General features: G+C 57.1%; 1 protein-coding gene across 1 annotated transcript; it reads right to left on the bottom strand.

The window, feature by feature from the left end:
• Nucleotides 1-792: 792 nt before the first annotated feature.
• On the bottom strand, nucleotides 793-12,894 carry LOC114196630 (coagulation factor X). Its single transcript, XM_028087368.2, is given in 8 exon segments — nucleotides 793-936; nucleotides 1,743-1,850; nucleotides 4,058-4,308; nucleotides 5,032-5,163; nucleotides 6,732-6,845; nucleotides 7,736-7,760; nucleotides 11,016-11,176; nucleotides 12,825-12,894. Coding segments are annotated over 8 exon segments (1,005 nt in total).
• Between the last annotated feature and the right edge of the window lie 419 nt (nucleotides 12,895-13,313).

Genomic DNA, 13,313 nt, shown 5'->3' with positions numbered 1-13,313 from the left:
TGCTCCCGAACCTAGTTACTCCAAGTGTCCTGAGCCACGTGGCAGCCTCGGGCACTCAAAACCGGAAGCCCCCACTGCACACAGGAACGGCCCATTGCGCGTTTGGTCATCCCGGGGGTCCAGATCCTACAAAGGACAGCGTTTCCCGAAGAAGCCCCGCATCCCGGCGAGGGAACGGCAGGCTCTAGTGTTGCAAAGGAAAATTCTCTAGGGCAGAGCCAGAGAAAACCAGGACAAGGGATCTGCCCAGACCTCGTCACCGCAGACGGGAGACCTGCTCCAGGCGCCGCCCGTGTGAGCACAAACGAGACACCAGCGGCTGCCAGGGGGTCTTGAGGGAATGACTTTAATGGGGGTGAGGCCTAGGGCCCCCCGCGGGCACTGGGGCCGTGGACCTGGCTTTCATGGATCTGTCAATCCACTTGAGGAAGTTGGTGACCTTGGTGTAGATCCCATACTTCCCTTTCCGTGCACATCCTTCTCCCCAGCTGACGATACCGGTGACGAAGTAGGTGTCCTTGAACCGGGTGACGTGGGGGCCCCCGCTGTCCCCCTGGCAGGCGTCCTGGGGCTTTGAGTCGTAGCCGGCGCAGAACATGTTCTGGGTGATGCTGAAGCTGCTGGACAGCTTGCACGTGTTCCTGTCCACGTACGGCACCTCCATCATCTTGAGGGTGTTGGACGGGCGGCCCTTCTCGTGGGTCTTCCCGAAGCCGCTGACGATGCCCGTCTTCTGCGTCATGAGCGTGGACTCGGCCCAGTCCTTCTGGGGCAGGCAGGCGGGGGCCACGTTCACGCGGAAGGTGATGGGCGTCTTCAGCTTGATGACGGCGATGTCGAAGTCGTAGGTCTCCCTGACGAAGCGGTTGTGCTTGATGATCATCTCCACCTCGTGCGCCACCTCGTCACCCTCCTCCTGCTCCGTGTCCCGCTCACCTGCAGAGCGGCGAGGACAGGGCGGGGGGCTCCGCTCAGGGTGGGCCGTGCGCTCACCTGCACGTTGCTGCTCAGAGCAGCTGTTACTGTGTTTGTATGAAAAAGTGGAATATGGTCACTAGAAAATCTGAAAAATGAAGGGAAGCATAAAGCAAGTAAAAGCGACCTCCAGTGTCGCTCCCCAGGGGCGACCACCGGTCACACTTGATAACCGTGGCCAGCGCCTCAGGCAGGCATTTCCTGAGACTGTCACGTGGCGGGGTGCCGGCTCTGGACCCCGTGGTCGTTGGAGGGCGGCGCGGCCGGTCGGAACAGGGACGTGCTGTGTCAATTCTCAGGGAATGAAAACACAAACTCAAAATGTCTCATTAATACTTTTAAAATTGATTACACACTGAAATAATATTTTGGATATACTGGACGATGAGATATTACTAAAATTAATTTCATCTGGGAACTTTAACACTATATCAGAGAGAACTAGCGATCACATGCGTGGCTGCATTTGTGGCTGGTAGAGAAGGACAGACATTACAAAATAATGTGACGGGCCGCGCTCCGGGCTCAGACCGTTGAGGAGGAGCTCTGGAAGCCTTCCTGGAGGAAGGGACACTGAGGGGAGGCTCATGGCACCGGGCCTGGACTGGAGCACGTCAGGGAGAACCCCCCGCTCCGTGACACCCCCCACCTGCGCCCCCAGGGTTCCGTTGTGTCAACCCGTGGTTCCAGCCAGCGCCTCTGAAGATAAGTGCCAGGGGGCCCTGCAGGGCGGCGGAGGGGTCGTGCCACCACTTACCTACCCTCACCGTGAATTTCTTGGCCTGTTGGAGACAGTGAGCCGCTGTGAGGATGTAGTACTCGCTCAGGATGGTGCCCCCGCAAAACCCCTCATTTTCCTCGTTGATGAGCAGAGCCTGCAAGGAGCACACCCGAGTCCGCCAGGTTGGGTCTGGCTTGGAGAAGAGGAGTGGGGGAGCTTTCCTCTCGGCCTCCGGGCCTGCGTCAGGGCCTCCCCATGCCGCCCTCCAGCCTGGAACCTGCAGACTCCTGCGAGTTCCAGGGGCCTTCAGCCACTGGCCTCCCTCACTGTGGGGCTCGCGGTGGGGCGGTGGCCCCTGCCCCTGCCCAGTTGCCCCCCAGCCCGTGCCCGGACCCCGCGCGGGTTTGGGCAGCTCCTGTGCACGGAGCAGCGCCCTGGCAGACTCAGCGGACGTTCGCCGAGGGCCCACTGCGTGCCGGCGAGGGTGCCCGGGGAGCCTTCAGCCGCGCTTCCCCTGGCTTTCTGCGCCTGGGCCACAGGCTCCCAGGACACGAGCAGTCGCACACCCTCCAGAGCTCCCGTCGACCCACGGTTTTTGACGTGAAAAACCTTTGCTATGTGGCTATGAATTAGAGCCCAGACCAGGCAGGCGCCAGGCTTTGGGGACAACAGTTTCTGGTGTCGGGACAGGTGTGCCCCCGTTCAAGGGCAGTGTCCTTGGAATCCATGTGGGTCCCCCTGGGGGTGACCTTCTCCCCGCTGGGACTGGAGAGGGAGGGAGCTCGGGCAGTGCGCACGCACCACCCCTTCCCCCAGAGAGCGGGGCTCGCAAATCTGGAGAGGAGCCCTTCCTGCTTCTCCTGGAGAGTTCCACACCCTGCGAGCAAGTGGGTGGGAGTTCCTGGCTGGGGGCATATGCCCGTCAGTGGGACAGGGAACAACCTGAGGTTCTGAAAGAGCCCTTGAAGACCGTGTGACTGATCAGCTCCTAAGCCAGCTCGGGTGACCAGTGGCGGAGAGTCAGGCTCCCGTACCCGCATCCCACCTCTTCCTCCCAACACGGAGGGAGGCCAGGAGTCAGGAGTTCCCTGCACAGGACCCCGATGCCCGGGTGCATCCCCCCATCCTCTCTGCCTGCGACCAAAGCCACCACCATGCCACCCGGGGGCCGGGGGTGGGGGCAGCTCCTCTGGCTGCCCCCCCGCCGCGGCTGCCCCCCCCCCGCCCCCGTGGCTGCATGTGCGAGTCACACACCCACTCCAGCGGGGTGGCTCGGGTGGGCTCGCCGCCCTTCCTGGATCTAGATGTGCACAGTTCAGGGGACAGAGCAGATCTCACGTCCTGCACTCCACGCCCAGGGCCACGTCGGACCCACAACAGTTCTCTGTGAATGCATGCTGCAGGCAAGGTGACTGCACCCTGAATCGCTCCTCCCTGGCCTCCTGATAATTCAGGCAAATGCACGCCCGTTGCGGAGCTTGGAGTGGGAGCAAGCTGAGCTCATTTCTAAAGGTTGTTGGAGTTTTGCTTGTAGGTGAAGCCATTTTGGCTTCTAAACCCTAAAGCCGGAGTTAGGATTGCCAGATAAGATAGAAGACCCCCAGGTCAACCTGAATCAGATAAATAGCAAACAGTTTTTAGTGTAAGTGTGTCCCCCGTAGTCTTCGGGACATATCCACATTAAAAATTGTTCATTGTTGGGCGCCTGGGTGGCTCAGTTGGTTAAGCGACTGCCTTTGGCTCAGGTCATGATCCCGGGGTCCCGGGATCGAGTCCCGCATCGGGCTCCCCGCTCAGCGGGGAGTCTGCTTCTCCCTCTGCCCCTCCCCCCTCTCATGTGCTCTCTCTCTCTCTATCTCATTCTCTCTCTCAAATAAATAAATAAATAAAAATTGTTCATTGTTTATCTGAAGCTCAAAGCACAAGTCCTGTGTTGTTCTCTGCTACATCAGGCAACCTTAGTCCAAATCAACAAGGGAAGAGGGATTTTTTTTCCTTGGCAAACACATGGATGCACTCTTCTCTGAATTACTACCTGCCTTGTCAGGATTCACATTTTGGTAAAAAATCTTTTTACCAGATTAGAGAGGAAGCAAGGGGAGTGACTCTTTCTGCTGGTGGTCAGAAGAGCAAGCCAAGGGCTCGGCCGTGCCGGGCAGCGCTCTCCCCTGCCGACTGAGCCTGCAGCCCGGCCGGTAGCCGTGGCGGGACTACCTCTTCTTTCTGTCCTTCACGGGCACACAGATGGGGTTGGACGGGGAGTGGGGAGGGACAGGGCCCACTTGGCATCTCTGCACCGTCCGCCCCGGAGCAGCGGGGTGTGTCCGCCGCCTGCGCCACCCAGGCCCGCTCCTCAGTCACCTGCCAGGGACACTCGCCGTCTTTGCAGTTCTGCCCACCCACGATCCGGACCAGGCCTCTCACGTCCTCAGTGCTGGAGTCTGTCCCGTTGAAGGGCAGCAGGAGCATAGTGCTCTGGGTGGGAGGCAGGTCCCCAGGGTCAGACTGCTCCTGCATGCCGGCTTCGGCTTCCGAGGGGCCCTCGCCACTGTGAGCGGTCTCCGCCGACCTCTTCCGGCGCCCCGTCGTGGTTTTCCCGCAGGGGAAAGGCTCTGAAAGAATGGCCGGCTTCAGCAGAGCGAGACCCTCCCTGCCCCACAGGCACAACTCTCCCGACCTGACCTGGCTGGGGGGAGAGTGGGGGGAACAGAGGGGACCGCCGAGAGCCCGGGTTACATGACGGCCATTGTCACAAGGCAGGGAATGTGTCCAGCTTCTGGAATGCCCGAGACTCTCCACCCTGACCGGAGCTGTGGGTCAGGCAGGGGGCCAGGCTTTGAGGAGCATGTGGGGCCACCGTGAGTTAAGAGAGAGAGGAGTGGCCTCTCAGAAGCTCTGGTCCAGATGGGCCTGCAGCGGTGAGGACCCCCTGTGTAGGTCCCTTCACCGGGCCATGCCCTCTGGGAGCCTCCGGGCCAGACTGACGGCCCGGTTCTCATCACAGAGAAGGAAACTAAAGCCCATTGCTTGGGGCCTGCCCAACCTACTCATTCTTGGGGGTCCGTGGTGCCCCTTGCAGCTCCTGCACCCCCCCAAGTCTGTGGCCCCGATAGCCCATGCTGCCCTGCACCTGCTCCAACTTCCAGCCTTCCAGGGTGACAGGGCGTGACACGGTCACAAGCATGTCGTGGCTACTCAGGGCTGGCCACGAGCTAGGCACTACCCTGTCTTCACCGGCACCCGGGGAGTTAGGCAGTCCTGCTGGCCCCAGTCCTCAGTTCCCAGAACCAGTGGGATGCTGGCGGGCCTGCCCACTCCGGCCCACGCACTCCTACCTGTGGAGATGCAGGACTTGCCGTTGTCTCCGAGGACGTACCCGCCGGCGCAGGAGCATACCACCGAGCTCTGCTCCTCCCTGCAGAACTGCTCACAGTCCCCATTGTCCACGCTGCAGAGCTTCCGCGTGGCTGCAGGACACGACAGACCGGGGAAACTAAGGCCGCACCTAGCCCGGAGGAGGGACGGCAGCACCAGGGGCCCATCCACGCACCCGCCAACCCCACCGGGGACCCGACAGCTGCAGCAGAGGGCCAGGAACACGTGGCCGATGCCTCTGAGCTGGGCCAAGCAAACAGGACAGGCACCCAGAGCAGGCGACAGGCTGGGGTCCACTCCTCTGTGTGTCCACACTGCTCCCGCCCCACCACTCCCCAGACCGCATGGGGACGGCATGGTGTCTGCAGCGCCCTGGGCGCCAGACTTCCAGAAAGTCCTGCAGAAAGCCCAGCACGCCCCCAGAGGGCCCTGGATGCTGGTGGGTCTCAAGTTCAGCCCTCAGAAGGGCACGCGGCCCTCCCCACAGCCGCAAGCCCTGAGTGCGGAGGCCGCATGCACGAGGACGGGCCCTGGGGCTAGGTGCTCAGGCACGGACGGGCCGCGTGGCCACGGGCCAGTCCACTGAGCCTGGAGGATCCCCCCAGAATAAAGGGGCCGGGATGCATCTCAGACACTGGGGTCCCGGCTCCGGTGCGGCAGCAGGAGGGACAGGCGGGGGCGTGTGCTGGACTCAGGCCACCTGGCACGGCACGGGACGCTTTTGACACGCAGAGGCCGTGGAGCTTCCGGCGGCTTCGAGGCTGGGCCGAGCACGTCCCCGCGGCGTGGCGGCTCTGACTAAGCCAGCACGCACACCACACCCAGTCCCCAACTCACATCACTGAGGCCACCACGGCAATTTACGTTACATTCTGCATTTGGGTTTTGATGATGAAATGATTACAGTGACAAGATCAACATTAGCGCAACTTTAGAAACGATGCATGGTGGCTCGGGGCTGAGCCACGCGGTGAGCCGCAGAGGCGGCTCTGGGCTTTGGGCGGCAGGATTCGCAGCTGACAGTCCCCGCGGGGACCAGCCCAAAAAATCCAAGCTAAGAGCGCACTCTGCAGACTACAAAGGAAGTTACCCGGGAGAAATGCGAAACTTCCTGTATCAGGGGGAAGCTGGCCTAATACAAATCTAATTTTATTAAACTAATCACCATATCAGGAAAACTCTCAGTGACTTCTCCATGTAGAATTCATTAAATATATCACAGTTTTGTAATTGGACAATCCCGGACGGTTTGGAATTGACATTCGCACTAACAGTTGTGAGTGGAGGGCGGTGACTCAGAGCCGCTGCCAGGACCGCAAAGAATTCCGTAGCCAGTGAGGGGGGGCGCCACCCCGGGAGAGAAACAGCCCGATTTCGTCTCTGCGTTATGGGCCCAGCACTCCACGAATATGCCACAAGCCTCTCAGAGGAAGAGACGTGGCTGCGTGTCTCTCACCGCACCCGAAAACTGAGCGGATTGTAGGAGACGTTGGGCTCTAACTTTACTGCATCTGCTGTCCCTACATGGCACAGCGTGCGGGAGCGCAGACTCAAAATCGGGAGGAACCCGAGACCGTTTCCCTGGGAGGTTTGGCTCCTTCCCTGGCCCCTGGCGTCAGGTGAGCCCGAGCTGAAGGGACACACCGGGAAGAGAACTCACAGAGCTCACAGTTTTTGCCTTCATATCCTTCCGAGCAGGTGCACGTGTACTCCCCGAGGCCATCTGCGCACTGGCCCTCATTCTGGCAAGGACTGCTCTCACACTGGTCGCCGTCTGCAGGGACAGGGTTTGGGAACCAAGCTGGCAGGCAGCTCCCATGGTGGTGGAAATGGCTTTGCTCTGTTGATCTTGGCACGTCTGTTCAGAGAGCTTGAATAAACCTGAAATTCTTCCTGTCTCCCTGTAAACATTTCTCCCATCTGGACCTCATTTTACCCCCACCTTTTGCCGCTCAGCGTACGTGATGCTCTTATCTAACTGGGCCATTGATAAGCTTTTCTATTTCTGCTGAGATGTTTGGCAGTGTGTTTTCAACAGAGTGAGGAGCTCTGGGCTCTGGGCTGGTGACCGTGCTGGACCAGCTGGGAGGTCAGAGGGCGGGGGATTCCCTGACACTTATTTCTAGGCTCAGCACTGACAAGACCCGTGTTTGGGGGCCTCGTCCCAGATGGTCTGGAGGTAAAACCAAAATGCAAACATTGCTGTCCAGCACTAACATGGGACTTCACATTTCTTGGTGCATTTGGACAATCTAATTTAGAGACAGGTCCAATGGCCATTTTGAGAAATTTGAGAAGTGTTACCAGAATGAGACATGAGTCATGATTTATACCATTTCACAAGCTGCAAACATTCAATCTTCTTAGAAGACCTAATCTTTCAGACTCTATTCTTTGTTTCTACCTAATACCTTGGATTAAGAAAATTACCATAGAGCTTGGTACTCCTCAAGTGAGAGTGAACTAACTAAATCTACATTTACAAAAAATAATTTCACAATAACTATTATGAAAACACTCAGAGAGGAAAAGTCTTAGGTGAGTAAGAAATAAGCAGGAGTGGAAAGGAAATTCAGGAAGTAGTTTCAAACACTCAAATACAATCTCTCTCTATTTCAATGTCTGAATGAACCCCATTCAACATTAAAATAGAAAACATCTCACCTCTGTATTTATTCCAGAATTCAGTCTAAAAGGGAAAGAAGATTTTAAAATACATTAGGGAAAAGACAGACATTTCACACAACCACCACGCTCTGCCTGAATAGGGTGCTTTCCCAAACGGAGGCCTTTCCTGGCGCACTTTGCTCTGGGGCTCCTCAGCCTAAGAGGGAAGTTTTCAGATCTGCTGTGTCTGTACAGATGGGACTTTGGTCATCCTAGATGCACCAGCTCTGTTGAATGTTGAAAACCTATTTTTAAGTTAATCACTGAGGAATGGATTATACCAGAAATGGTTTGCTCTGTTTGCTACACCCAAGCGGATCAATGAATGGTTTTGAGTTAAGATATCTGGGTCAAAGATTCAATAAGGGACCAGATGCTTGGTGAATAATCATGTTAAATTGAAAAAATGGTAATTGGTGATTAGGTTAAAACAGGGCACCAAAAGCCTATATTACACTAAAAAATAGTTCATGGTCTTAAAAATCACTTTTGCTGTGTTCCATAGTTTGAACAGTGCACACCCGCCCCCAACTTCAGGTGCAACCTCAGGATGTGGTCTTAATGGAAATAGGGTGTGGGCAGTTGTGATTAAGGTTGGAGAGGAGGCCCCACGGGCTCAGGGCCGACCCTGAGTGCTCTCAGGAGAGACGGAAAGGGCACGAGAGCCACACGCGGAAGCGGAGCAGAGCCCGAGGGATGTGCCTACGAGGCAAGGAGGGCCCAGGGCCCCTGGCAGCGCCCGACACTCAGAGAGGGAGAGGCGTGGAGCTCGTTCTCCCGCAGACCTGCAAAAGGAACCTTTCCACTTTCACTGTTTGTGGGCCCTAATCCTGGGCGCCCAGGGAAGCTACACTTTCATAGGGACCGAGGTCGGAATGACTCGGCAGAACCTCAGGGCACGGTCCCTGTTGCTGCCCCCAGTGCACATCGTACTTCGTTAGTGGATAACTGAAAAGACTAAAGACAAACTAAAGAGAAGAGTAAAAGTCTCCCTGGGGCTCCTGGCGGCTCAGTCGGTCAAGCCCCAGACTCTTGATCTCAGCTCAGGTCTTGATCTCAGGGTCCTGAGTTCAAGGCCTGCGTTGAGCTCCATGTTTGGAGCCTACTTTAAAAAAAAAAAAAAAAATATATATATATATATATATATATATAATTAAGAGTAAACGTCTTCCTAAGTTCCCATACCTCTGAAGCCTACAATTTTGCACATACTAAAAGCATAAGATAAAGTTTGGAATTTTCTGGAATGTTCTTCATGATGATTTGTAATTCTTGAAGTAACAGGAAGCATATATAACCCTGTACTAAACATTCCTTCCCCAGAGCTCTCTTCTTTGAGAAGGTTGTGTATCCTGGGCAGCGGTCCTCACCTGGACTCAAACAAGCCTCTATTCTTTTTTTTTTTTTTAAGAAATTCTAAAGGGTTTGTTCATTTTGTGTTGACACCTGCTAACACCTTGATTTGGACTTACGGCCTCCGGGACTGTGAGAGTGACTTCTGCTTGTTCTGTGGTGCTTTCCAGAAGCCTCAGGAAACTCAGACACTGTCTCTTTAAAATTTCAGTGAGAAAAGAATCACACAGCAAAAAACGACTATTTTGATGTACAATTCTGTGAAATCCAGCACATGCCCGCATTTGTGCCACCACGACCTCAGTCAAGACACAGAACAGCTCCAGCCCCCCGACATTCGCAGTCCATGGCAGCCGCACCCCCAGAGCCACAAATCTGCTCTTCGTCCCGGCCGAGACTTCGAAGCACCTCGCACAACCTGGGGAGACCAGCTCCTTCACTCGGCACGATGCCTCCGAAACTCACCCGAGTGCCTTGCGCACCAGCGGCTTGTCCCATTGCTGAGTGGAACACCGCCACTGTTGATCCAGGGGCCACCCAAACAAGGACACCTGCATCGCTGCTAGTTTGGGGCTATGGTGACTGGACTTGTTATAGACATTCACACCCAGGTGTCCGTGTGAGCAGGATCTGTGCTCAGGAGTGGGGTTCGCGGGGTCAGAGGGCAACAGCGTTAGGAGACGCGATCCAGCAGAGTCCAGGCCGCTGCACCTGCCCGGCGCGGGTCCCGTCGGTGGTTTCCAGCCTGCAGGGAGGGGTCCGCACTTCCGTAAGGGCCCAGGAGGTCGTGAGTCTGCTGCGTGCACTTGCCAACGGGGCGTCCGCCCTTGTGACGGGTCTGTTCACGTCTTCCGATCCGTGTCGTCAGTCGGTCACTGATGCTCTTCGGCTGAGTGTGCGAGTTCCTCATGTATTCTGAATACAGATGCTTTGTTGGGTGTACAGTTGGCAAGCATTTTCTTAGTTAATAGCTTGTATCTTTATTCTTCAAGATTTTTCACAGAGCAAGTCTTAAATCTTGAGTAAAGTCTCATTTACCCGTGTTCTCTTTGATGGGTTATGGTTTTGGTGTTGTGTCTAAGAAATTTTGCCTAATTCCATGTCATGACAATTTTCGCCCTGAAGTTTTATGTTTTACCTTTAGATCTATGATCATTTTGAGTTAATTTTTGTTCCGTCGTGAGGTTTAGGTCAAAGTTGACCTTTTCTGTATGGAGATAGGCAGTTGTCCCAATGCCATCAGTTGAAAAAGACAATTCTTCCTTCATTGAATTGTTTATGAGCCTTTGTCAGATAGCAATTGGCCATATTTTCATGGGTCAATCTATGCACTTTCTAGTCTATCCCATTGATTTCTGTATCTGTCCCTCTCCCAAAACACGCACTAAACGCCTCTGCGGTTCCTGTAGCTTCGTAGGGAGGCTTCAAGTCACGTAGTGTGATTCCTCTCCTTTCTCAGAGTTGTTTCAGCTACTCTGATTTCTTTGCTTTTCCATATTTCCACATTTAGAATTGGCTTGTCTCTGACGGAATGTTTACTGGCAATGCATTAACTCTATAAGCGCAGCTCCTCAGGTGCCCACGTCAATTACGGCGGTGGTCGTGGATTTGGGCAAAACCCGCCGGCTCCGTGTCCCCGTGTGCGGCCCAGCCCAGGGAGGCATGGCTGAAGCCGTGAATCATTTTTTAAACGAACACCTTACCTTTTAGAGTTGATTTAACAATACCTCCGGACGGCCTCACGGCCCTCCTACCAGACAGGACCTCACGCTGTCCTCAGTCGCCCCCACTGCCCCCGCGGGACAGGTGGCGGAGGAGGACTGCCCTCTCCCCGCCCTGCACACACGGGGGGCCCGGGGCTGCTCTGTCTCAGCCTCCACCCTGGGGAGCCCCTGCTGCAGGGCGCCTGCGCACCGGCCCTTACCGTCTTGGCGGTGTCCTCAAAGACTTCGCGGGCCTCCTCGAAGGAGCACATCTCCTCCATACACTCTCTTTCCAGGTTCCCTTTCTTCATCTCTTCCAAAAACGAGTTCGCCCTGCGGACCCGCCCCAGGATGCTGCTGGCGCGCTCCGGGCTGAGGAACACTGGCGACAGGCAGGGACTTGTCGCCCAGAGGCCCTCAGCAGCGGCCTGCTCTCCCCCCGCAGGATCTGCTCACCCCTGCACTGCAAGAGGGCCCCTTCCTCGCACCTACCTCCCTCGTGACCCCATGAGTGACCAGGCTCCAGGTGCCCCCCAGCCCCCCTGCACGGCCTGCAGAGCTTCACACGGCTGCCCAAACCCTCCCTCACCTCTCCCTGCCCTGGGGTCCTGGGACTGCCACCTCCTGGTCCTCCTACCTGCGCCCAGCCCACCACCCTTCCAGGGCTCAGCTCCCGTTAAGGGGGGAGACGCGGTGCCATTGTGAGAAAGCTTTTATCAAGTCCTAGGACACACACACACACACACACACACACACACACACACACACACAGCACTTTCAAGAAGTAGTACTTACTACAACATTTCTACTTGTTTCTGTTCCATTTCACTTAAAAACCCACTGAACTGGTCTGTGACTCTCAAATGAGTCATGACCTGCCCGCTGAAATATCTTGGATCCAAGAGCCTCGGGACTCCTCGCTCGGGCTGTGCTGAGGCTGGGTCGCCCACGCTCTGCCAGCTGTCCACGGAGGCCCCGAGGCCCTTTCTCACCCTGCACCCCGTCTGCCTTCTTTCCTGCCCTCACAGAGGCTCTTCCTGGTGGGCACCTGCGTCTTGAGCTCTGTCCTCCCCTCTCTGCAGGGCCGGTGGCCTGCCCTCCTCTCAGAGCGCCCACTCCCCATGTGCAGAGCCAGACACTGGACCCAGCAGCCAGGCAGCTGAGCTTCAGACGCAGCTCCATCACCTGCTACTTAAAGCTGACAAAGGGGTCACTCCCTGTGTCTCAGAGTTGTGTGAGTTTGAGGCTGGGACACACTAGGTGCTCACTAAACCTTAGCTTCACTCCTGCTTCCGATTGCTCTCGCCTTCCAAGGCGACACCGAGCTCAAACTTGTCTGTGGATACCCCATCACCCCAAAGGTCTGCCGCGCTACCGAGCACGCAGGTAGCTCCGATCTTCTTCCCCCTTCTCACTTCCTACCGCCTCCTTGTCCCCCCACACCGGGTCCCTTCTGCCTGCCCCTCAGGCTCTGGCCCTCCTCTCCATCCAGGGCACGAAGAGCCCCCGGGATGCCGCTCCCCTGCCCTCTCCTCTGGCTTTGCTCTGCTTGCCCCCTTTCTGGGTCTCTTCTCTCTGGACAGCCTAGGGCCTGGAAGGTGCAGAGACCCCTCTCTGTCCAGCCTTGAACTGGGCACCCCCTCTCCTGACCAAGCCAGCCTGAGGGTGGAGGCACCAGCTTCCATCTCATTCTCTTTCCGCCACGGAAGCTCCTCTCTGCTGTGACCCCCCCGGGCCTCCCCCAGCTCGCTCTGGCCGCGGAGGGGGCACGTCTCTCTGTCTCTCTTGGTCTCTCCCTCTTCCTCTGTCCACGAGCTTCTGTGTGCGACTGCCGCTCCCCACCCACAAGGAGGGAGGCACGCCTGGCCCTGGGCTACCCTTGGCTGAGGCCACCAGGCCCGGCCATGTCACGGCACGGGACGGGCACCACTCTCCCCACTGTGGAGATTTGTGGCATCACCCTGACTCCCGCCGTCCCCCCTCCTCCCCAGGGGCCACCCTTGCAGTGTGCAGGGCGAGGGGGCACTTACCGCTGCCCCCCGGCAGCGGGAGTCCAGCCAGGGAGGCGCTTAGCAGGATGAGGCACAGTGGGCCCGCCATGGTGTGGCCAAGGACAGCGCGTCCGTCCCGCTGTGACAGGTCTCCGGGGCAAGGTTCAGTCACCCTGGCTCCAGGCGGCTGGTCGTCTTTCTCTTATCACTGCCTCCTGATTGGAGCCTGGGCGGCGAGGGGGCCGGGGGGCAGGTGACCGCGCGGGGCCATGGCCGCCCTGCCCCTGCAGCGCTGGGGAGGTCCTGGCGGGCCTCCTCCTCCTCAGCTACTGCGTCTGGAGGGGCACAGGGAGTGTTAGGGGACAATAAAAGCGTCATTTCATCGTTTCCAGATGTTCTGTCTGCTCTTGTTTCGTCCTCACGAGTGTGATGAGAGCCAAGGGTCGTTTCCTGTCTGTCCTCCAGGGGGAGAGCATCAGCCCACGGCCATCTGACGCACACGTGGGGCTCGAACCAGGACTGCAGGTA

This window comes from Eumetopias jubatus, unplaced genomic scaffold (assembly GCF_037043125.1).
Source record: "Eumetopias jubatus isolate StellerSeaLion01/CBP00866 unplaced genomic scaffold, mEumJub1_p1.0 scaffold_3, whole genome shotgun sequence".
Taxonomy (NCBI): Eukaryota; Metazoa; Chordata; class Mammalia; order Carnivora; family Otariidae; genus Eumetopias; species Eumetopias jubatus.
This window is presented reverse-complemented; position numbering and strand designations above follow the sequence as displayed.